This window comes from Berghia stephanieae, chromosome 9, assembly GCF_034508935.2.
Source record: "Berghia stephanieae isolate SIO BIC M18660-M18661 chromosome 9, UCSD_Bste_1.3, whole genome shotgun sequence".
NCBI lineage: Eukaryota > Metazoa > Mollusca > Gastropoda > Nudibranchia > Aeolidiidae > Berghia > Berghia stephanieae.
Genome location: NC_088368.1, coordinates 22,102,574 through 22,126,136, shown reverse-complemented (window position 1 = coordinate 22,126,136; position 23,563 = coordinate 22,102,574). Strand labels below are relative to the sequence as shown.

The window sequence follows — 23,563 nt, the reverse complement described above, 5'->3', positions numbered from 1 at the left end:
TAATCAAACAAATCGACTTTTCCAGCTTTTCTTGGTCAGTGACTGCATGAAACATGGGCTTAACTCTCTCCTTACCAGCCATTTTCAGAATTTTCCCCCTAACTTCACACCCAACTAACACAAAAATATATATTTTATCCCTCTGACACAATAGCAGTATCTAATTTCTTGCAATTATTTCTTTAGAAAAACATGCTCTACAACACACATTTTTATTTTCATGATGTGCAAAAGAAATTTGAATAAGAAAAATGTTGGTTGTATCGTAACGAATGTGACGATTTTCCTATAGTTGGTAAGGAAAGTGTCAAACCCCAGTGCCCTGAGACACAATAAAATAAAGGCCTTGTTCCCATCTGAAGCCTCTCCGTTGTCACTCTTTCGTTAGTTAATTAGTAATCTATAAACAGTTCACCACAATACAGTTGACAAAATAAAAACTAGTCTTGAAAAAAAAAAACAACTTTAAATTTCAAACCTTTTCCAGTCTGTCTTGGATAAATACAGGTATATTGTTGCAAGTTCCTTTATCAAATAAGTTGTCCCAATTTTCTTCATCAACTCCTAATTTTGGACTCGGACTTCTTTGGTCTATCAAGGATAGAAAAAACATTCAGGAAGGAATAAAAAATAAAGGATTAAAATTTTGAACATTCAAAATAGAATATATATATATTTTTTAAAAATCAAAACAAAGATAACTTTGATATCTTCAAAACACCGATTTATTTTGATGCACATGCAAATCCATCTTTTTACAAAGAAAACTATTATGAGATGCTTGATTGAATGGACCGACAGCATAAAATTACAAACAAATTATTTCTGATAATGTTTAACTCACTCAATGCTAGAGATTTTTGCTACTTTTCAAAATTGGAAAAAAAAATGTATTAAAAATGAGCATGTACATAGATAGTTTTATTCAACTACCATTAACATACAAAAACTAAAAAAAATAAAATAGCTTTGATGCTACGCCTATATTTTGTCTCAGAATAATGTAATAAATAGGCATGGGATAAAAGTAACTTGGGTAAACAACGGATATAGTCGGTGTTAGGGTTGAGTGAGTTAATTTTCTTGTAAAATATAAGACATGCCACAGACAACAAACAAACAAACAGTATGTAAGTATACTTTTAACCAAAAGCTTCAAATTTAAAATTAATTTATTTTTTTAAATTTTATTTAATGACCAACCTAAAGAACACAATTAGTGCCCTTTTCATATCCATTGTCACTTTAAAAATGATTATACTTATATCTAAGATTAGGATTGTTCAATTTGATCACATCCATTTCTCTACTAAGGAATATTACTTCCACGTTTAGGGGGAACCATATACCTAACCCCAGAGATAGAAAAAACATCGACACACCTGTCATTTTGAACTAAACCGTAGGGATAAAAACCACTTTTGAGCATGAAGAAAACTTAAAAGCGAAATTCTGTACTTCGGGCCCTAAAAATGGCCCCTTTTCAGCTAAAAATGCTAAATATCAGCATATTTTTGGTATTTTTTTTTAAATATCAAAAACCCAAAAAAGATATCATCTAATGATAGAGGGAGAATAGAAGAGCCTGTGAGAATGAACTTGTCTAAGATTATTGAATGGCTGATACTGATAGAAAAATATAAAAACGCAGCAAGAGTAGAACTATTTAATGTTCCCTGATTGTTACAGGCCAGCCGGCCTCTCACCATGAGCTGATCGATTATTTAATCTCTAGTCTATTCAATTATACAAGAGTTGACAACCAACTTCAATCATTTTAAAAGATTTATCACATCTTTTTTGACAATCAATTCATTTTAACAACAATAATAATATTAAGAAGAAGAAGAAGAAGAAGAAGAAGAAGAAGAAGAAGAAGAAGAAGAAGAAGAAGAAGAAGAAGAAGAAGAAGAAGAAGAAGAAGAAGAAGAAGAAGAAGAAAAGAAGAAGAAGAAGAAGAAGAAAAAGAAGAAAAATAAGCATAATTCTTTTGCACCTTTTGTCAAAACCTCAAGGTGTTCATATTTCCCCATAAGAAATCATATATTCAATATGTACAACCATCCAAATTTTCAAACCTAACATTCGCCGAACTTATGGAGTCTTTTCGAAAACCTTGTAATTCCTGTGACAATCATCTGTCAGGTTCACGTCTATGTGTCAATAACCTTCAACTCTTTCACTTTAATGACACCCCCATCCCCCACACCCCCCCCCCCACCCCCATCCATTTTGCAAACTATGGCTTTATGTCATTATTCCCTCAAAATCATGTGTGTCAGTGCATGACAAAATCAGCCGGAAGGTGAAAATTTTGGATTTTCATTTTTTTTTTTGCCTTTTCTGAAAGAATACGCTCACCACAACATTGTAATCTTTATTTGAAGTAAACCGGTGATTTTTCATGAAGTTATTGTCAGATGTCTGGGAAAGGTATCCAACAACTTTTCTCAAATTTCATATTTTCACCTTGACTAGCTGTAAAAAATATCTAGAAATGAAATTAAGCTTTGATATTACCCGAAGATGATTTAACCATTTATGACAAGAACTCATTTTCGATAAAAAATTGACCCTCTAACTAAACTTGGCAATATCTCAGTTCAAACCTTTTCACCATCCGACTGATTATGTCATTCATTGTAACATTTTAGACCTCAAAGGACCTGGTTATTATATACAGCTCGGGATTTAGCCGTAGTTCTACAGGAATTTTCGTAGTAATAAGGAGGTCTGTTGTGATGGGTATCAAATTTTTTAAAACGAGAAAAACCGATTGGAAACGTAATAGTGATGGTGATAGTGGTAATAGTGATGATTGTGGTAGTAATGATGATGTAATATTATTGTTGTTATTATTATTATTATTATTGCCATTATTATTGTTGTTATTATTATTATTTTTTTTTATTATTGTACATATTGGTGGTATTTTTTTTTTTTTTGGTGGTTATTAATGGTATCAGTTTATTTTTTGGTTCCATTTACCATTTTTTTCCCACTTTCATGTATGTTATCACCAAATTGTTGATTTATTGGCGAAAGCCTAAGATTAAATAAACTTTGAAACTTTGTTATATTGTTACTCATTTATATATCTTTAAGATTCCTTATTTAAGGGGGAAAAAAACTTGCCTTCCATTCCCGATGTTTTGTGATGTGGCGGTGAGGAGGAGGATGAATACGATGATTTACTGTTTCCTCCTGAAGGATGTCGGTCCTTGTTTGGTCGTCCATCAGATGGTATTCCAGCTGGCAACACCCTCATCTCGCCTTGCTGGAAACGCTTCAGTGACACAATATTGGGAATAGAGGCCAGCATCTCATAGTCGTTTTGAAAACCAAATTGAAAAGGATCAAAATTAACTCGATAGCGAGTTCTAAATATTTGTGGGAAGTGGGTGAGGGGAAGCCCTTCCTTATGTTGGAAAACTAGGTCGTGGATTTGTTTCTGGACGTGGGATGGAACAAGTGGAACAGTCCTATGCTGTGCTTGCTGTTGTCTGAGCCGTGGGGGCATTCTATTGCTCTGATTATGATGATTATTGTAATTGTTTCTATTGCTATGAAATTGATGCTGACGATCAGAGGACCAATCCATATTCCCACCTCTTCCTGACCAGTTGTTGCTCTGAGCAGGCAATCTTCGGTTTGGAGGTTTGTAAGGCGCGAAAGGAGCGGGTTTCGGTAAAAATGGAGGCATGGCTGACCCTGATCTCATAGCCGCATTCCTCCTGGCATTATTGACCTTCATCTGCTTCTTGGAGTCAATTTTCTGGCGACTCACCATCTTTTCAATATGTTTGGTTGTAGAGTCAGCAACGCCCTTGAGAACAAGGTTGCCACCATTATACTGCACCTTGATAAGAAGATATAAATGAAAATATACATGAAGTACAATGCAACTGATAGATACACAAGACTAGTCAGAGCCAAAAGGCATATCGTGACTATCACAGCTTATATAACATTAAACAGACCATGACAATTACTTGCCACCCTTTGGACCGGACAATAGTCTATGACAAAGTACTTTTCTATAGATATAACAACCCAACAACTAAATTACTGATGGATGAAGATATGGGCCTGAAAATAAATTAACCCCAGATCGAAATGGGTCATTTGCTTATGAGTTGTGTGCTATAACAATTCAGTTGGAACCTATCCAACTTTCATTAGGCTGAAAAGAAAAAGCCTAAATCATTGAAGAATTGGACTGAATGACTTATTCTCATTCATCTGTGGTGTTTCATTCATCCTGTTTTGTTAACAAAGAGAAAACCCGAAACGTTCATTTGATCTGTTTTTGTAACTTAATTGAAGCTTACATTCAATTTCACATTATTATTTATTTAATATTTTCATAGAATATTAAAAGATAGTTGATAAATTGTTCCATAATCAGAATAAATTGAGCTGCACAAACAAAAGACATATATTTCAATGGATGAGTTGATTTCGGTATATGGTGCATTTCACCTTTTGTCATTAATTTATCATTATTTTCATAGAATATTAATAGATAATAGATAAATTATCCATCATCAGAATAAGCTGTCTCAAGGTGGCCTTAACTATGCCAATCTCACATCTCTCATTCGTCCTTAGTGTTTTATTCATAATGGTGTGTTGATAAACGGGGAACCCAAAACATCCACATAACCTGTCTTTGCTTAATAAATTGAAGCTTCTATTTCATTCTCTATTATTTGTTTCTTCGATCTTCTAAGAGCAACATTTTCATTATGGATAGACTCTCTCTCTCTCTCTCTCTGTGGCATATCACTTGGACGTAGCCTCCCACACAGTCCTTCGGAAGAAGTCTCTGTCTCGTGCCCATCTGCCACATTCCGTCACGCCGCTGTTGAGCCATTCCTGTATATCCTGTTGCCATCTTCTTTGTGGTCTTCCTCTGCCTCTTTTGCCCTCCGCCATGCCCTCCAGTACATCTCTCTCTAGTGTGTCGTGTCTTTTCAGGTGCCCAAAGTAATTGAGTTTCAGCTTTTTTATCTTACTCATTAGCAGGGACTTTTTTAGTCCTAGTGTTTTCATGATGTTTGCATTGCTTTCTTTGTTTGTCCACGGGATGCGTAAGATTTTTCTATAGCATTTCATTTCGAAGGCGGTTATTCTCTTTTCTGATTCTTTGGTTATAGACCATGTCTCGCATCCATATATTGCAGTAGGAAAAATACAGGATGTTAGGATCTTCATTTTCAGTCTGACTTCCTCGCTCTTCCAGATTGCCATCATTTTGTTTAGTTTGTTGCTTGCAATTGCAAGTCTTCTCCTGATATCTGGTGCCGATTTTCCATTGGCTTCTATTTGTGCTCCAAGGTAAATGAAATTTGTAACATTTTCCAGTTGTTCTCCTTCTATTTCGACCTGAGCAGTGCTGCTTTTATCTGTGCTCATTATTTTCGTTTTCTTTGCGTTTAATAATAGGTCTTTGTCTTCACTATGGATAGACTACAAAAACTAAATAGCCACATTGAAAAAAAAAAAAATCAACTTACCTGGACAACATCTGGAATATCTTGTAAAAAATCTTGAACCGAATTGTATCCTAACTCCTTGGCCGGCAAAGCTGCCCCAAAAAATTCTTCATAGTCTCTATTCAGCTCCTTTAATGTCAGACCCAACGGAGCGGATAAGAGCAAGGCCCGAATGTCCTTTTTGGTCTGATCTTTAGTGTCGCCTTTGTCCGTCATTTTTATGGGAGTATTGTGGTCATTGGATTTCTGAGGAACGTCACAGGTATTCCAACATGCCACAGATAGGTCGGCAATGAAGTTTAAAGACAATCCACCAGGAGATTATCAGATGATGTAACCTATTGAAGAAAAAATAAAAACACGTTCATAATTTTTTAAGTTAAAGTCTGCACAGAATTTTTTTTAACGAAAAACATAAGAAGATCCTTTCAGCAGACTTTTTGCTGTTGAGAAATACAAAATTTGTTCCAATTTTTAAGTTCTATAAAACAATTCGATATGGAAAAATTGCAAAAACTATTTCAAGCATAGAAAGAAAAAAATAAATCCAGCAGTTGTTTGAATCTTTCTGATTTGCCCGAAGTACTCAAGTGCTTTAAGCGAATCTCTGTTTAGAATATTGACAATGAATATGGAACTAATGCACTGAAATAAAATATAGATTTTGAATATAAGAATATTAATTATAGATATTGTTGTTTCCTTACTCGAAGAAAAAGGATCACAAGTTTCAGAATAACAGCTAGACCCTATGTGTTTATAATTAATACTTCGGGATTTTATCGATTATACTATTAAACTGTGATAGGTACTTAAACCTGTCAGAAATCATGAATGAAACGATCTCGGCGTGCACATTAGGGGTATTAACTAGGCACTTTGATAACTCCAGTCCAGTGGCTGCCGATAAGCTCACTGTACTGTAAGGTGAAACTCGTTTTTTTTGGAACTTTATTTTTGGCCCTTTGCTGTTTTGGTCATCATGGCGTTATTTTGTGAACTTATGTGACTAATTTTGGTGTCATTTTAAAGGGCACAAAACAAGCTTTCTAACGGTGTATTTCATTCATAATTCCTGATTGTATTTCTCAGAAAGGTAATGAAATAAAAATTTATCAATTTTTGAATTATAAGAACTTTTAAAATTATGGATACATTTTAATTATAATTATACTTCAGACATCGATAGACAATTAATTGAATAATATCTCTGCCAAATTTCATCAAAATGGATACACTCTCTCATTATTTTATTTTACCCGCCATCAACCCCACTTTTTAGGACAAAAACCTCATATTTTTTCCCATTTTCAGTTAACTTTAATTTTTATCCATACTTTCTATTTCTCTACATGAAAATGATTTATATGAAAACAAAATAATGCTGTGATTATCCCCAGACACATATTTGAAACTCCGCTCTTTTAAACAATTATCCACATTCCAGTATATGGAATGTTTCCAAATGCACATAGAAATAAGGAAAGTTAAGAAAATATCTATAAAAATATAAAATTAACTAACATTAAATCAGTTGTTATTACATATACACAATATGCGTCGACTTCGAAGTGGGTGTCATGGCCGAAAGGTTTAGTAGTCTGCACTGGAAGTTTTACCAGAATCGACGTTGTGGGTTCGAATCCTGGTTCCGCCACTTTTTTTTTTTTTTTAAATTCCGTCTTCTTTTTACAGAACGTTGCAAGGGATAATTGTCCCATCCATCCTCCTCCCCACCTCTTTTTTTTTTTTTTGTGCGAGTCTATTCTTTTCTCCTTTTTGTTTGGCCTTTTGTTCCGTGTCTGAGCATGAATTTCTTTTTTTTAAATTTTTTTTTTTTTCATTATTGTTTGTTTTTTTATCCTCTATCTGACCAATTGGTCGCTCTCTGAATATTTCTGTTGGTTTTCTTTTTAATTATTTATTCTTTTTAGACACTTTTTGAGATCGGAGTGGGGACGAATATGACAATTTGCTAGAAACTAGAAAGGAACCGAGAGAGAGAGAGAGAGAGAGAGAGAGAGAAGAGGAGAGAGAGAGAGAGAGAGAGAGAGAGAGAGAGAGAGAGAGAGAGAGTTTTAAAAAAAAAAAAGGTGGGGGGAGGATGGATGGGGCATTTTTCACTTGCAACGTTCTGTAAAAAGATGACAGAATTTTTTTTTTTTTTTTAAAGTGGCAGAACCAGGATTCGAACTTCCAGGGCAGACGACTAAACCATTTGGCCATGACACCCACTTCGAAGTCGACGCATATTGTGTATATGTAGTAACAACTGATTTAATGTTGGTTAATTTTATGTTTTTATAGATATTTTATTAATTAACTTTCCTTATTTCTATGTGCATTCGGAAACATTCCATAGCCTATTCTGGAATGTGAATAATTATTTAAAAGAGCGGAGTTTCAAATTAAATACATGTCTGGGGATAACAAAATTTCGTTATCCCCAGACAGGCGTCTGGGGATAATGACAATGACAGCCATAAAATAAAGCGTATTTTCGAACCTTTACATATGATACCCAACACTTTCCATTTATTTTTTAATTGAAACAAAATGACTGAAAACAATTAGTGGGCTATGTTGACTGCAAAACTCAAACTTTCCCGATCGCCGCGAGATGTTTGTTTTGAGGCAGAAGTGAGATCACAGATTCTCTCTGTAAAATTGACTAATAATTTCAACAGAAAACTATAATAAATAACTATAACTCTGGCTCCGTTAGTCGTTAGTTGTAGTAGGTACTTTGGTAAAAAATTCAAATTGGATTGAGCTCAATGAAACCTATATCATTTTAAAGTGCTTTTCAACACGATTCTAATGACACCAAAATTGTGAAAATCAGATAAGCAGAAAAAAAGTTATGTTAGTTTAAAGGCTGAAAAATGGTCTTCTATTTGCTTTTGTTATTTACTGACGGACTTTGTGACCTGAAAATTGTTGCATTTCCGGTAGTTACCACCATTTGGATTTCAAAACTGGTCGAAAATGGCCGCTAAGATTTGAGTGCGGATTTTACTGGAACGAATTTCATGGATGCGGTATACAACTTTGCCCTGAATTTAATTTTATAAAAAAGTTAAGATGTTAAATAAACGTGCCAGCATGAAATTTTGATTTACCAAGGTCTAATCTTTTAATTATCCAAATCTAAATTATACCCTATTTTATCCATAATCAAAAGTTATACTAAATTGTCATTGATTTTAAAATAAACTACACCAAACGATAGAGTAATTTCTCCTGAAGAAAATAAGACATCAATCATTAAAATCCATCCATAAACAAAAAATCTATGGAACTTTTTCTGAGACCCATCACTCAAAAGTCCAAAAAATCGGGTCACAGCCACTAGGCCATTTATCGGCTCCCTGCTGGAGGGCCAAATGGACGTTTACCAAAGTACCTAGTTGTAGAGTAGAGAAACAACTCTAAGGTATCAAATTTTATGTTTTTTTCAAGTCCCATCCCCCTGACTGGATCAAATTAAGATATGTTGAGTTTGAAAATTTCATCAAAGTGCCTACATTAACTGCTACGTGAAACTACTTGGAAAATCTCTGACTGATGATTGTGAGCGTTTTAGTTTTACGTCCGTTGATTTCACAGTAAATTCACCTTGTTGTAGAATTTATTTACATGTCGACCATTTTTTTAATGAATGGCATCAGTAAAAAGATCAAGAAAAGCCCTTTCCAATGATGTTGTTTTTGATTTTATCTGATTTGGTAAATAAAGAAAAGATATCATATAAAAAAAAAACGATCTGACGTTTTCCCCTCGTGAAATCTTCCGTTTTTTCAAAACACACACTAGGTACACTGCGTTTAAAAGGCTTTCCTCGTACCTTCAAGGCGAGAGAGCGAGTATATGTTGGTCGAAGTAATTGTATGGTGTTAAGGACGCTATTTTGCTTTTGAACCGGAAAATAAATGAATCAATACCAGTGACATCTATATGAAGTCATAGGTTCCAAACAGCGACCTCTATATATAGGTCTGATCACAGTCAAAACTTGATACACTCTCAGGCTTTAATGATTTGCAGATGTCAGTGTCAATCAAAGGCCTTCCTTTCCCCATCTTTCCCCCAAGTTTCCCAGTCGGGTAGGGAAGTGGTGTCATTTTTACGTCATCAAAGAAATTCCTTAGCTGGCCGTCTCACCAGGAACACGACCGTTCTTCCGACTATACTGTCTTTAAAATAATGTATACAGTTAAGATACTGCTATTTACAAAGAAATTCTCAAATTCTCACCCATTTCTACTATTAGTAGACGATGGTTCCAAACATTACCATCTGATCTTTAGTTTTGCCTTTGTCCGTCAGATGGGAGTATTGTGGTCATTGGATTTCTGAGGAGCGTCACTGGTATTCCAACATGCCACAGATAGGTCGGCAATGAAGTTTAAAGACAATCCACCTGGAGATTATCAGATGATGTAACCAATGGCCTGGAATGTTGATTGCATATCACCACTTTTCATAAGGAGTTTTAGGGCCTTTCTTTTCCCTTGCCAGACACATGCACTTGTTGAGTTGCATCCGGTGAAGGAATGGAATTCTAAAATAGAGGAAACAACACTGGATACGAGTAATAGTTTCTTCATTTCAATCAAAATTGTCCCAACAAAAATGAGTAATGATGTTATTCACATTGAACACTTTTGGGGGCAACACACTATCAGAAATAATAGTAGTATATACGGTTGTAAATAGTTAGAAACCGTTTTTTGACGGAGGATGAGGATGATTGTTTTTTTACCTGTTAATCGATATGTTGAGTTCGATGATGTATTGAATGGTATTGTTTTGAGTTCGATGATGTATTGATTGGTATTTTGTTTTGAGTTCGATGATGTATTGATTGGTATTTTGAGTTCGTTGTTGTATAGAGTGGTTTGGTTTTTTTTTAGTTCGATGTTGTATTGATTGGTATTTTGAGTTCGATTTTGTATTGCAAGGTCATGTGACCTACCTGAGCGTGTGTTTATTGAGTGTTCGATTTGCCATCGATTATGTATCGAATGTTTAATTGCGTAATAATAGGGCTATACAGCTGATTAAAAAGGATCCTATCCCGGTGTTATTAGGTTCCGACTGGTTCAACCGCGCCGCAGCGCCGCAGCGCAAATTGAGGTTACGCAGTACAGTCCAAGGACTCTAACGCTGAGCCGCGTTGTTCTTTTAAATTGGTTTCTTACTCCTGAGTCTAATGACTTATTAATTTAATCAATTAAAAGTCCATTGATTCCCTCAAAGGTCAAAGGGCAAATAGCTCAGGCGTCAGCCGCACAGCGGCGCCGCACAAAAAAAATAGGTCAAGGTCATTCAGAGCAGCCGGTAGTCTAAATCATTTTGATTGGTTCTTTCAAATTCTCCGATCTTGATTGGATATCATATTGTCATAGTTTCGTCAGTTTGATTGGTTCTTTGAAATATATTTTTGTCTGGACAGTGTCGTCGCAAAATGAGTGGTCTTGTGAAAGCATTAATTCTCAATGTAGAACCAGATGAAATGTTCCATTGTGTTAAAACCGTGATAGATCAATGTTTTCATCTTTGTCATCAATCACTCTTTCAACAACCAGTATTGGATAACCCATTGGGTTTTTGCTCGATGATTGATACATTATTTCAGCAGCATATCAACTGGTATAGGATAGTGATTCTAATTGCTTATGCTAGAAGAGTAGCTTTACGTCATCCAGACAGGGAAAATTTTTCTCAGATCGTTAGTCTTCATCTTGAGAAAAAACTTAATCATTGGCTCGAATCACATGGTGGTTGGTTAGCGATGCCTCGTCAGATTATACCAGAAAGGTATTGGATAATGCGTCTCATGTGTGTTTTACTTCGTGTACTTTTGTCTTGACTGATACTGAAATGGAACTTTTTGTGAAAGATTTGCTTCTCGATCAACAGATAGATGATCGTTATCAGAAAGCAATTGCAGGATATGATAAGTATATTCACGAACATTTATCGACCTGTCCGTTGATAGAAACCAGAGAACAATTGTATATCGTCGCAGACGAATTATTCTCTCAGATCAGCTGGGGTAGAATCATTGTTTTTTTATGTTACATTAAGCGTGTACTCCGTATTCACCCGGATAGAGAAAACTTTGCTTTATTTGTGGGTTCATATGTGGACAAAAAACTCAGCAGCTGGATTAAGACCAACGGTGGGTGGCCCTCTATGATACAGGAGATTTCGCCCGTCAATCGTTGGACGAATCGAGTACTTTTCCCCATGATGTTTTACTTTGTGATTTGGTGTGTAATCGAACAACTCAATTATCTTTTGAGTTAATGATCATATTGATGATTCGAATCATTTTTTATGTTTTGAATAAAAGAAGCTATATCTTTTCATCTTGTATTTTTTACTCTTTGATAATTATATTACCCAACAATTTGTTACAGTTTCGAAGGATTCTTTTTTTATGCTAATTTTTCTTTGAAATTTAACGTGAACATTTCGAAACTGAATCAAAGGTGGTTCCCCATATAATAAAATTAAAATCTTCTTTTACAAAAAAAAACAAAACAAAAAAAAAACATAACAGACACAGAAAAAAAAACCCGACATAAAACCATGTGTTGGTGAATAAAATTCATTTTGTTTTATTTTTTCACAACATCGAAAGCAATGTACTTTCACACACCAGTTACACCTTATACAATAATGATCTAAGGTCATTCACACATTCACATATCAAGCTTTTAAATCATCATTATAATTTTCTATAAATATTAATAAAAAAAGAAAAAGCAAAAAACAACAAAACTTGACCAAATAAGATTACGATCTAAATAATAATAATAATAATAATAATAATAATAATAATAATAATAATAATAATAATAATAATAATAATAATAATAATAATAATAATAATAATGATAGAATTATAAAAATATGATAAAACAAAAGTTGTGATTTAGACCCCTTAAATACTGCCATTTTAAAAAAATGCATTGATGTAATTTTAACACCATTTACATGTATTGTTAATAATTCGTTGCAGTCAGGTGCTGTACCAGACATTTACAAAGTTGCTCATGTCAAACCCCTTTTGAAAAAACCTGATCTCGATAAAGAGAACTTAAAAAACTATCGCCCTGTCTCTAATCTTCCTTTTCTCTCTAAGATCTTAGAAAAGCTTGTTTTGAAACAATTACTGTCTCATCTTAAAAATAATTGTCTTGAAGAAAAATTTCAGTCTGCTTATAGGCAACATCATTCGACGGAAACCGCACTTGTTAGGGTTGTTAATGATCTCCTCTCTGTTATAGACAATGGTTCATGTTCTTTGCTGAATTTGCTTGACCTATCGTCTGCTTTTGATACTATTGATCACAATCTTCTTCTCAAACGTCTTGAAATTACTTATGGCGTGTCTGGTGCAGCGCTTGATTGGTTTAGGTCATATTTGTTTAATCGTAAACAGATTATTACGGTGGATGAATATAGATCGGAGGAAATCTTTCTTGATTGTGGGGTTCCCCAGGGTTCAGTACTTGGACCCGTTCTTTTTGTTTTGTACGTTGGCCCTCTGTCTAAAATCATCAGAAGTTTTGGTCTGTCTTACCATCAATACGCTGATGATACGCAATTGTACTGCGTTTCCAATATGAGAAATTTACAAGAAGTATCAGCCAATAGTAAAAATTGTATCCAAAGTGTTAAGAAATGGATGAATGAGAACAGACTGAAACTGAATGATGATAAGACGGAGGTGCTGTATGTGGGGAACAGGAAGTGGAAAAGTGAAACAGATTTGAAGTTGGGGATGCCTCTATTCAAATTGTTGACAAAGTGAAAAACCTTGGCACATTCTTAGACTCTGGACTGTCGATGGAGCATCAGGTTAATAATTTGGTTAGATCTCTCTTTTTCCAACTAAAAAAGATTGCTTCCATTAGACGGTTCATATCTGAGGATGTGACCAAGCACCTGGTTGTGTCCCTCGTACTATCGAAATTGGATTATTGTAATGCTCTGTTGTTTGGCGTTTCGCAATACAATCTGAAACGTCTTCAGATTGTCCAAAACAGCGCTGCCAGACTAGTATTTATGAAGCGTTGGTGCGACTCTGCCGGACCTCTACTTCATGACCTGCATTGGCTGCCTGTTGAGAAAAGAATTAAATTCAAAGCTTGTGTTTTAGTGTATCGTTGTCTTGAAGGTACTGCCCCTTCCTACCTTTCAGAACTAATTGAAAGATATTCAAAACCCCGCCCCTTACGTTCGGCCAGTGATTCCACAAAACTAGTTGTCCCTCGAATTCGGAAAAATGCTGGAATGAGATCCTTTTCTCATTTCGGACCCTCTATTTGGAACGCCTTACCGCAGAGCATTCGTGAAAAAGAATCTTTGTCTATTTTTAAACGTTCGCTTAAAACATATTTGTTTCGATTTTAGTAGATGGTATGAGAAGCAAGATAGGTTTGGTTTGTGTTGTGTGTTGTGTTGTGTGTGTGTATGTGTGTGTGTGTGTGTGTGCTTGTTTGTGTGAATGAGTATGTTTCAGCCAAAGTAATTTGTAATTTAAGCGCTTAGAGTCTGGTGTCTCGGAGTTATAGCGCTATATAAGTTTTCAGCATTATTATTATTATTATTATTATCATAGAAACAAACGAAAGAAAAAAAAACAAAAAAAAACAACAAAAAACAAAAAAAAAAACAACACTTTCATACACCATACACATCTTATAAAATGATCATTCACACACTCAATCATTAAACATTTTTTTTATAAATGATTAATGGGTAGCAATGTTACATATATATCATAAACATCATTTTCATCATCGTCATAATCATCATCAACAACAAAATATTTGTAATTAAACAATTTAAAGCAAGTCTTAATTTTATAAGCGATCAAGCAATCAAAAGCAAACGGTTAATGCTTATCAATTGTATTGTAATCATCATAATCATCATCATTATCATCATCATCATCATCATCATCATCATCATCATTTTCTTCATTTTAAAAATCATATATTAAGGTATAAAGTAAATAGAATTATGTCTTGTTTCGTGTACACGAAATAAATTTTATCATAAGGAATCTTTTTTTTTAATTTTTATTTTTTTAAACAACAAACATTCCAATTAAGATTACCCAACCAAGGTGCCTCGGGATAAATGAGTAACAGCTCTTGCCACTTTTAAATCGTTCATACGAAAATGATAGGGATTAAAAATAGATAAAAGTTTTGACAAACTTTCACCTTTACTTTTCTTCAACACGAAATATATAACGTACAAACCACATGTGGAACTGGTTATACCCTGAATAATACGCGGGTTGTGTTTACAGCTTCGACTATTGTTTTCCACAAATCTTTGAATTGTCGGATACGCAGAAGGCGGGAACCCAAAACTATCCATATATTCTGCCTTTCCCATCCCGTTAAAATACACAGATACCCAATGTTTTCCGGACCGGAACTCGACTCTGTGTTAATAATGTACGCAGCTGGTTGATGAGAATTCGGGTTGTTCGGAAGTCTATCTTTAGGATAAACACCTCGAAAAATTCGTCTCGCCCTAACGTGTCCGTTTAACATCGTTTCGATTTCTACGTTGTTCATGATGAAAAGTCAGTGATCACCTGACGAGTGCGATCAATTTCTATTACACTATCTAATTCGCTGTAACAGAACACAATGATCGGATCAGCTAGTGGGTCGAGAATTTAAGTTCTAGTCTAAGCGACTCGCTTTTTACCAGTTCAAACTGGTTTCCGTCTAATAGCGATGGTGACAGATCAAAACCAAAAAGACTACAACCCTGAGAGTAAGCATTATAATCTATTCCATTTCCGGCATCGTTGTTAACCAGTCCAGCTGCTAGCATAAGACTGTGATAAGCTCTGACATATTGTTTACTACTGAAATTCGGAGTTAGTGCTTTGGACGGTATCTGTTTTCCGTTCAAGTACAGGGCTAGATAGGACAGATCAAAGTGCTGGAAATTAAAAGGATTCTTTTTGTAGTTTCCATTAAAGCTAGTGCTTTCGATTAGACCCAGTACGATCTTAGTCGGGGTTTGCGATAAAAACAAATTATCTTGCACTGCACTTAAATTTCCTTTTGGAATAGAAAAGGTTTTATGGACAACGCGCTTCATGGGGTATTTACAATTGCCGATGTGAAGTGCTTTCTCGTGTGACAGGGCCACGGCTGGGTTTAATTTAATCTTCCTAACATACAACGAGGCGTGTGTAATTACACTCTTAAACCCCTCAGCATCGGTCATGAGATGGAAAGCATCTTTAGACGGTATAAGCCTCAACTTTACATCAACTTCATTAATTAGATACCGTTCTTGATGCATGAAATCTAAATGTAGTTTTCCCATCATATCCACTTCTTTACTCTCTTTCACCAGCTCTTTCCGTGCATCGAAGCCAGCATTTGTACTATCCGTTATTTCTAGTTTACCCGGGGTGTCCTCGTGAAAAAATTCCATTGTCAGGTGACTCCTTTTCGCACCTTGATCATAATTCAACATTGTTTCTACAAAACTCCTAAAAGGATAAACGTTCTCACTTGACGTCACCAGAACATCGTTCAAAGTCATATCCACTTGTGAAAACAAGGCATGAAACCAGGTGTTAACAGGGGCAACATTGCTATCGGCGTCTAAATTAGTTCCATCCGCCTTTATTACTTTAACGCGTACGTGCATAAATGTGTTATGCAAATCCAAGTAGTCTGACGTCCCCCCGCTGATCGAAAATTCGATCGGACCTCCACTCGACAAAGTAGAGATCGGATGGTATTCCACAAACAAACCATCCTGAACAGCAGTCTGGGTGACGGGTAATGAGAACAGATCGAGTCCGCTGTGTACACTCTCTGCGAATAGGGATGTAACAAAGCCATGATAATCAACCAAAAATGTCTTGAGCTACGTTCTTCCTACGTCTCTTCCTGGTCTTTTGTCGTGTCTGAGTAGGTCGTCGTCGTTTTATACGCCGAGTCACACGTCCGGGTGGCGGCGGTGGCGGCGGCGGCGGCGGCGGTGGCGATGAAGTTGAAGTCAAACCACCCACGGCTCTGTTGAGTAATCTTTTCCCACTCTCCCCCGCGCGTCGTTTTAAAGCTGTTTTAACATTTTGACCGGAAATGACGTCAGATGCTATTTGGGCACCGGTTTTTGCACCTTCTTTTAATAATGTTTTAGCGCCCGATTTCAAGATGGAAACAGAGATCTCGCAATACCACCAAAGATACTCCCAAGCCCTCGACCTCTTTGATGTCTTCCACCAACAAACACGGGTAGACCACGTCCTGCTTGAGTACAGTAATAATCATCGTAACCTTTTTGATTGGATTTGAACACGATCCCTTTTGTCATGACGACTTTTTACGAATCGAATCTCTTCTTTCGAAAATGAAGTATCACGATAGACTTCCCTGAAGCAAATGTCAAAGGTTCGCCTTTGTCGTTGGTTAAAAGGATTTCAACCGTGTCAAAATTAAATAGTCTGAGAGGAACATAGTTAGGTTTCTCAAAAATATGATGAACTATGTCTTTGCTTCTATTTCCGCTCGGTACGCATCTCAAAAGAGGTACGACGCTATCCCCAACTATTCTAGTTGAACGAGGTTACAATATACGTATACTGCTTCGAATCCGACGTTTAGATGTAATGGCCTTTCACTCGACACAGACGTTGGACCGTATAAATAATGATTTGGAATATTCAAGAGATTGCTCAATGTCGAACTCAAGTGCAAAAAAGTTCCTTCCTTATATAGCCTTATCATTACTCTGCGAGTTGCACGGTCGTAATAAAATTTGATGAAACCCTCGTGCTTCTTTTTTATTTTCCTTCTTATATGAGTCATCATCGTTTTAACCAGTTCATCCGGTGACTCATATAAACCCGATGGGATGAGTACGGTATCTTGTTCGCTGTCGTTAGTAACTCTAAAGTCGAAAAATGCTTCATTCTCAAGGATGTTGTTATACGTGTTACTGAATAATATTTCTGATAAACCGACTTCGTATTCTGTCGATAAATCTAACACTGTGGGTAGTTTTGTAAAATAATGCCCTGGAGAATTATTCGGAAAATAGCTCATGCTGCTATTAGAAGGTAAGACTAAATAAGACATGATTAAACTCGTTTATTCAGTGTTGGATTTGGAAGAACGTAACCGAGACAACTACTTAGAAGTGCTACCCATAGTCTGTCTGTTTCTCCGTCACGCGTCAAGTTATATAATGATACAAACACAACAATCGACACAATCATCATCTGACACAAGAACACGATCTCCCCTCTAGGGACTCGTTTCCCAAACATAGACCAATAAGATGAATTTCTGTTGGAATTATTACTTTCACTTTCGGATCCTTCTATTTGAAAATTTAAAAAAAAAATTTAAAAAAAAAAAAAAAAAAAACAACAAAAAAAAAACCAAAAACAAAAAAAAACAACAACAAGGATGATAATTAATTGTAAACACGAAGATAAGACTTTGGTATCCAAGAGTTAAATGATGAATCGTAACCGACCCACTTCACCAAAAGTTCTTGTCCGCTTTTACGCTTATCCAAGACGGTCTCAATTCTGTAGATTTCTTTTGCACCAACTTTTTGCAGTTCTTGTTTATAGAAGCTTCTGCGCACGCATTCGTTCTGATCGTCTGTAATTTGGTAGGTTCTAGGTGTTGTTGAAATGGATTTTGTCACTGTAAATAACTCTTCGGTCCAAGAGGGTAGGTAGCCCTTTTTAAACAGTCGCCTACTTTTACTTATTCTCACACGATCGCCGATCAAAAGTTTTGCACTAGTTTTCTTTTTAGGTCGATCATCCAAATACAATGTGTTCCATACGTCCCCTTGATTTTTCTCTGTTACGTCAACAGGGCGTAACTTGATACTCCTATGATAAGAATGATTATAACTTTTCACTACTTTGGGTAATACGTCGTTGAATCGAGGAGAGTTCTGACGAGTAAACACACGCCACAGTTTTTCTTGAGAGTCCTATTGAATCGTTCAACTACCGCAGCTTTAATATCCTCGTTCTCAGTAGTAAAGAAATCAATCCCATTCCGCTTCAGAAATTGCTGAAAGCTTTTATTGACAAATTCGAGGCCTTTGTCGGTTTGGAGCCGGATTGTTTTTCGACCAGACTCTAAAATAGTCCTGAAAGCATCTTTTAACGTTTCTCCCGTTTTGTCTTTTATAGAACAGCCCACGCAAACTTGCTGAAGACATGGATACACGTCAAAATGTATCTGTACCCGTCATTGTACGATTTCAATTGTTGAACATCAATGAGATCAGCCTGCCATTGATGGTCTATTCCACCTACAATAATCCGTCGACGCGGAAATTTGTAACGAACGGTTTATGAAGGGTGTATGCGTCTTGATGAGAAAGCCAAGAGCTGACGACAGTTTTTTTAAGTTTCGTAGCAGTCTTTAACGGTTTAATACCGCCATAAGATCCCGGTTGATTAGGATTGTAATAGCGAGCGCGTAGTGTTTTATCTCCTTTCATTTGAATGAGACCCAGGCAGATGTTCTCTCCGTTTAAACCGTTTCTAAATTCCTCGACGGACGTTGTCTAATATACGCCCACCTGTCAGCATGACCGATGAGATCACGTGGGACGTTGGATTCCTGCAGAGCATGAGCAAAATATTCCCATCCTTCAGGGTTGACAGACTTTCTTTTGCGGAGTGCGTCATTGACTAGATCAAGAACGTTTGAATTTGGGATGATATTACCGCAATATTTAATCTCCCCTCTCGGGTCCATTCAAGCTCTGTGTGTCTTTTGAGATAATCCAATAATCTCTCCGCTTTCTTTCTCAACGAAATAGGTACGCTCTCAATAATATCTTTTGTTAAAGTGTCGTGTTCTGTTGGGTCAGGTGTTCTTATTGATTGAGGATTGGTCTTAGTTACCATCTGATGTGATCGTTCATCTTTCCGCTTTAAGAATTTCCACAGCACTTGTTGATACAACTCTGCTTTTTCGATTGAGTTCATATCTTTTCGCGTTAGAATATCTTTCATCTGCTGATCAAGATCCCAAAGCTTTTCTGTGGACGGTTCGGTTATCGTGATTCTCTTCGGGTGTGGATTGAGTCCAAGAGACGTTGGTCCACCAATACCATTTTCTTGGCATGCTCCATCTCATAAACCACCCGCTAGTATTCCACCTAAAGTAGCCAAGACAGGTTGAAGAAGGGCACCTAATAGACCACCTTTTTGTAAAAGCTTCTTTTGTCGAGATGGTGAAGAGCCTTTTTTTGATAAAAGTCTTAAACTTCTCTTGTGTCTGATCAAACGCTTCTTTTGTACTGGACTGAGCGAATATTACCGCGTAATATATTCAGTGCACATTCGCATAACGTATTGATTAGATCCGGTGACGCTCCATTTAAAACTGCTTTTGCTACTCTGGGTTTAGCCTCTCCAAGAAGTTTCAACATTGAAACGTTACGTTTTACACGCGCAGACATTACTTTTGGATATAAACAACTTGTTTTTCAGGAGAAAAAACGTCTGTTCTTACACGAAGATGGTCAGGTGTATCCTGTCGAAAATCGATCACCAAATAACCGTGAGGTACGTCTGTTGCGTCCTTAAATGCGTCTAGTAAAAAATTTGTCTTTCGCGGATACAGTTGTTTTGCCAGCTGAACGATCTGCGAACGATCACGTGGATTTTTAAAAATAACGAGATAATGAGCATTCAAGCTGATAGTGCGATGTTCTTTATTTTTTGAGAAAAGATTTTGTACAAGATAAAACACTGAAATGTTATTGTGATGCGATTTTTTTGTAAATAATTTAGTTACGCTGTCATCAGTTTCGGCCATTAAGTCATCGAGTATCACAAGACGGTGTTTGGTTCCATCCCAAAAGGAAGATTTTGGTATCCCTTCTATAAAAGTTATCCCTTGTAACGCTTCAAAAGTTCTCTGCCACTCTCCATAACACCATATAATTTCTTCAGGTTGCGGGCTCATCATCTGATTTAAATGCTCAATAAATTTTGTGACCCATACACGTTACCGCTTCCAGAAGGACCGGCTATCAGACATGTAAACGGGTGTTTGAAGCGCGGATCCATGATTGTTATACCAATAGAGGTTCTGTACTGATTCCGTCGGAACTGACTTTTCTCTTTATATAAAAGTAAGACAGGCTGGCTCTCTGCTGTGTGTATGTATAAACGTTTGAATCTAGCACTCGAAATCCTTTATTCTCCCCTACTCCACTCTTTCGCGTTTGTAGCACCTTAAGATACTTTTCTTTTGTAAGATCGTTCAACCTCTTTGATAATCCCTTACAGCTCGTCTTAGACTTCCCTTTTCCAAAACAAATATACGTTTTTGAACAGAGTGCTACTCCTCCGTCTCCTTCATATTCTAACTTGAATAGACCCGGGTTCGTCTGTCATATTTTTGCTGTGCACAACAACAAGGATATGGTGAAAAGTTGTTTTGTTTTTCAACAAATTCTCGAACATGTTTAGCACAAGCTACACTCGGAAACCAAGTATGGTAGTGTTTGTAAAATTCTTCAACTAAGTGCGGTTTCAAGAGGTCTTGAATATCGCAGTCGGAAAATGCAACGTATAGACTGTCTGTGTCCATCTCAAAAAGTTGGTAATCTGCCCTTGGAATAAATCTGTCTATGAAATCGTATTGAAACTGTAGCATCCTAAGTTTTGCATAGGAATAGACAAACGATCCGATTTGAATGGGTAGCGTCCATAGCACGGTACGTTTTGCTGACTCTATTTCGTGTAAAGTCGATGTCAGCGGGGTCATTTTTCTGAAATAAGGGCTATTGATGCTTTTTGAGACAACGTTTTTATCATCGGCATATGTAACTTTCGTATGTTTATCTAGCGCCTCGAGTGTCTTACCATATGCTGAGTTACCCATTAATTTCATAGTTTCGGCTAAGATGCTATTTTTAGGATTACGATCACCTTCGCGTCTAGCGTCTGAAACCTTTTGCACAAAATTTGAAAAACAAGCATTTGGTGTATATTCAATTACTTCTTGAATATCTTCTACAATAAGACCGTGATTGAGATACCATTTGAGTAATGGCGTGGTCAGTAATATTCCATCAGCATGGTAACTGCTAATCAGAGTGCGGCGAGGTTGCTTTAACAGATTGTTATTCACGGCGTATTGAAGCATGGTTTCACCTATATCTTCTCTCGAGACCAGGGTGTTTTTAAAGATTGGTGGCATTTCCGCGTAATAAGCGTAAAGGTCTGAAGGTACACTAATAGTACACTGAGCGAAACCGAAAAGTTGGTTTTTGACAACTGCCGAAATTATCGATTCCTTGGTGATACGGGTACCTATTTTAAAACAGTTATTATGAAGCGGGCGTAGTTTCTGTAAAAAACAAGATATCCTAGGGTCTCTTTTCATTTTTTTCCATTCACATTCATAAATTTCTATTAGGGTAATTCCCAAAACGTTTCTGATATAAGCATTTTTTCAGATGTTTTTTGTTTTCTTTGTTCAAATGTTTCACCAAAAAATGTGGTCTTATCTTTGATGCAATCATGGCCATGAAAATAACAGCCTTGAAATTCGAGAGCAATTCGTTCAGTTTCAATAAACCCGTCGACCTTAACCTGTTTTTCGTGACCTAGATCTTTTTCTCTTCCATTAAATTTATGACGAATAGGAACACCCTTTATATAACTCATCCATTCAAACGCTGCCTGTCCAAACTTGTCTATTTTCTCAGGTTTAAACGCGTTACTTTTCTGTCGTCGGATAAACAGACCGCTAGGCATGTCTTGTTGAAGACAGTATAAATACAAACTATTAGCATCATAGCCTTTCAACGATTGTACAGGTTTATCTCCCCTGATACGTGTCCTGTTCTTTTCTATATAACGTGTAAAAATAATTGACGGTCCACCAACGATGTTAGATTTTAAAAGCTGATGAAGATGTTTATGCTTTTCATTGAATAATGAAAAAAATACATTTCTAGGAATAGGAATGGTTTTAAATAAGTACCGGAGTGTGACCCCTGGGATCGATATCGCATTTTTGAAAATGTCTAAACCTAAATCTTGATAGAATTGCGTCATGCGATCAATTGCGGTTAACATTGGTCCTACGTCACGAATATTGTAGAATATTAAAAAGTCTTTCATTGATCTCATCCCTTCCTCTTCCCACACTTTCTCACAGTACGCATAGTCTTCTTGAGAAATGGTGCAATTTTTTAATGAACTGAAAAATGCTGATATAGGCGGGAGAGACGTTTCCTGTAATCTATCTAGACGGTCAAAGTATTCGTAAGGAAAAAAAGACTTCTGTTCGTTACATTATAGGCTTGAAGAAAATTTGAGTAACTAAATCCGGTGCAAGATAATTACAAACATCTAAAAATTTTAACTTATTATTTGATACACAAAGAAAATTGTTGTTCTTTTTTACTACTTTGAAATTTTCTGTATTCATTAATCTCTTTACGAGGTAAGTTTTTAGAACATTTAAATCATACATTTTAGAATTGAAACCAATTACAATCATTTGATGAAGATAGCGATCTAAAACAGCTTTCAATTTATGATTATCACCAATTTGTTCATACGCGGATTTGAATGTCGTTTCACTGAGAAGAGCAAAGGCAAAAACACTGATTTCTTCCAAGTAAGACACCATACGGTTGACTAATTTTTGAGGATCCCCTTCAGATATGTAACATACGGGTTTTTCGTAACTCGGAACATTTGAAGCGATTGCTATAGACATAGGTAAGTGTCTAGCATGATACATCGTTCGACTCGTTTGAGCTTTCGGTTTGGGTAAGTTATTCTTATCAAAATAAGACTCGATATCAAAGGTGCACCTAAACGGATACACGTAATCAGGATCAATACAAATTCCAGCTTCTGATAATTTCTCCAAATCGGTAGGAAGAAGTTGAAAAATCCCACCCGGGTACCTAGATTGAGTTGCATTTCCCTTACATATTTTCTCGTGACGTAACAAAGTCGAATGATTTGTCCAAAGTTTGCTACA

General features: G+C 36.2%; 3 protein-coding genes across 4 annotated transcripts in view; all 3 read right to left on the bottom strand.

Annotated features, from left to right (window-relative positions):
- LOC144979863 (uncharacterized) overlaps positions 1-9,333 on the bottom strand; it is a 99,864-nt gene extending 90,531 nt beyond the window's left edge. The window contains exons 1-4 of one of the 2 annotated variants that reach the window (XM_078927086.1): positions 9,117-9,333; positions 5,520-5,836; positions 3,136-3,859; positions 479-591 (exon numbers count right to left, since the gene is read on the bottom strand). In XM_078927086.1, coding sequence (XP_078783212.1) covers positions 479-591; positions 3,136-3,859; positions 5,520-5,714 — 1,032 coding nt within the window. In that variant the 5' untranslated portion in view covers positions 5,715-5,836; positions 9,117-9,333. The remainder of the gene's footprint in view (positions 1-478; positions 592-3,135; positions 3,860-5,519; positions 5,837-9,116) is intronic. The other variant, XM_078927087.1, reaches the window with a different exon arrangement.
- Positions 9,334-15,197: 5,864 nt separating this feature from the next.
- LOC144979166 (uncharacterized protein F54H12.2-like) lies at positions 15,198-17,644 on the bottom strand. Its single transcript, XM_078925774.1, has 2 exons — positions 17,413-17,644; positions 15,198-16,378 (listed from the first exon to the last, which is right to left on the bottom strand). The coding sequence occupies exons 1-2, from the start codon at positions 17,642-17,644 to the stop codon at positions 15,198-15,200; spliced, it is 1,413 nt and encodes a 470-aa protein (XP_078781900.1).
- A 340-nt stretch (positions 17,645-17,984) lies between these two features.
- On the bottom strand, positions 17,985-19,300 carry LOC144979165 (uncharacterized). Its single transcript, XM_078925772.1, has 2 exons — positions 19,122-19,300; positions 17,985-18,417 (listed from the first exon to the last, which is right to left on the bottom strand). The coding sequence occupies exons 1-2, from the start codon at positions 19,298-19,300 to the stop codon at positions 17,985-17,987; spliced, it is 612 nt and encodes a 203-aa protein (XP_078781898.1).
- Between the last annotated feature and the right edge of the window lie 4,263 nt (positions 19,301-23,563).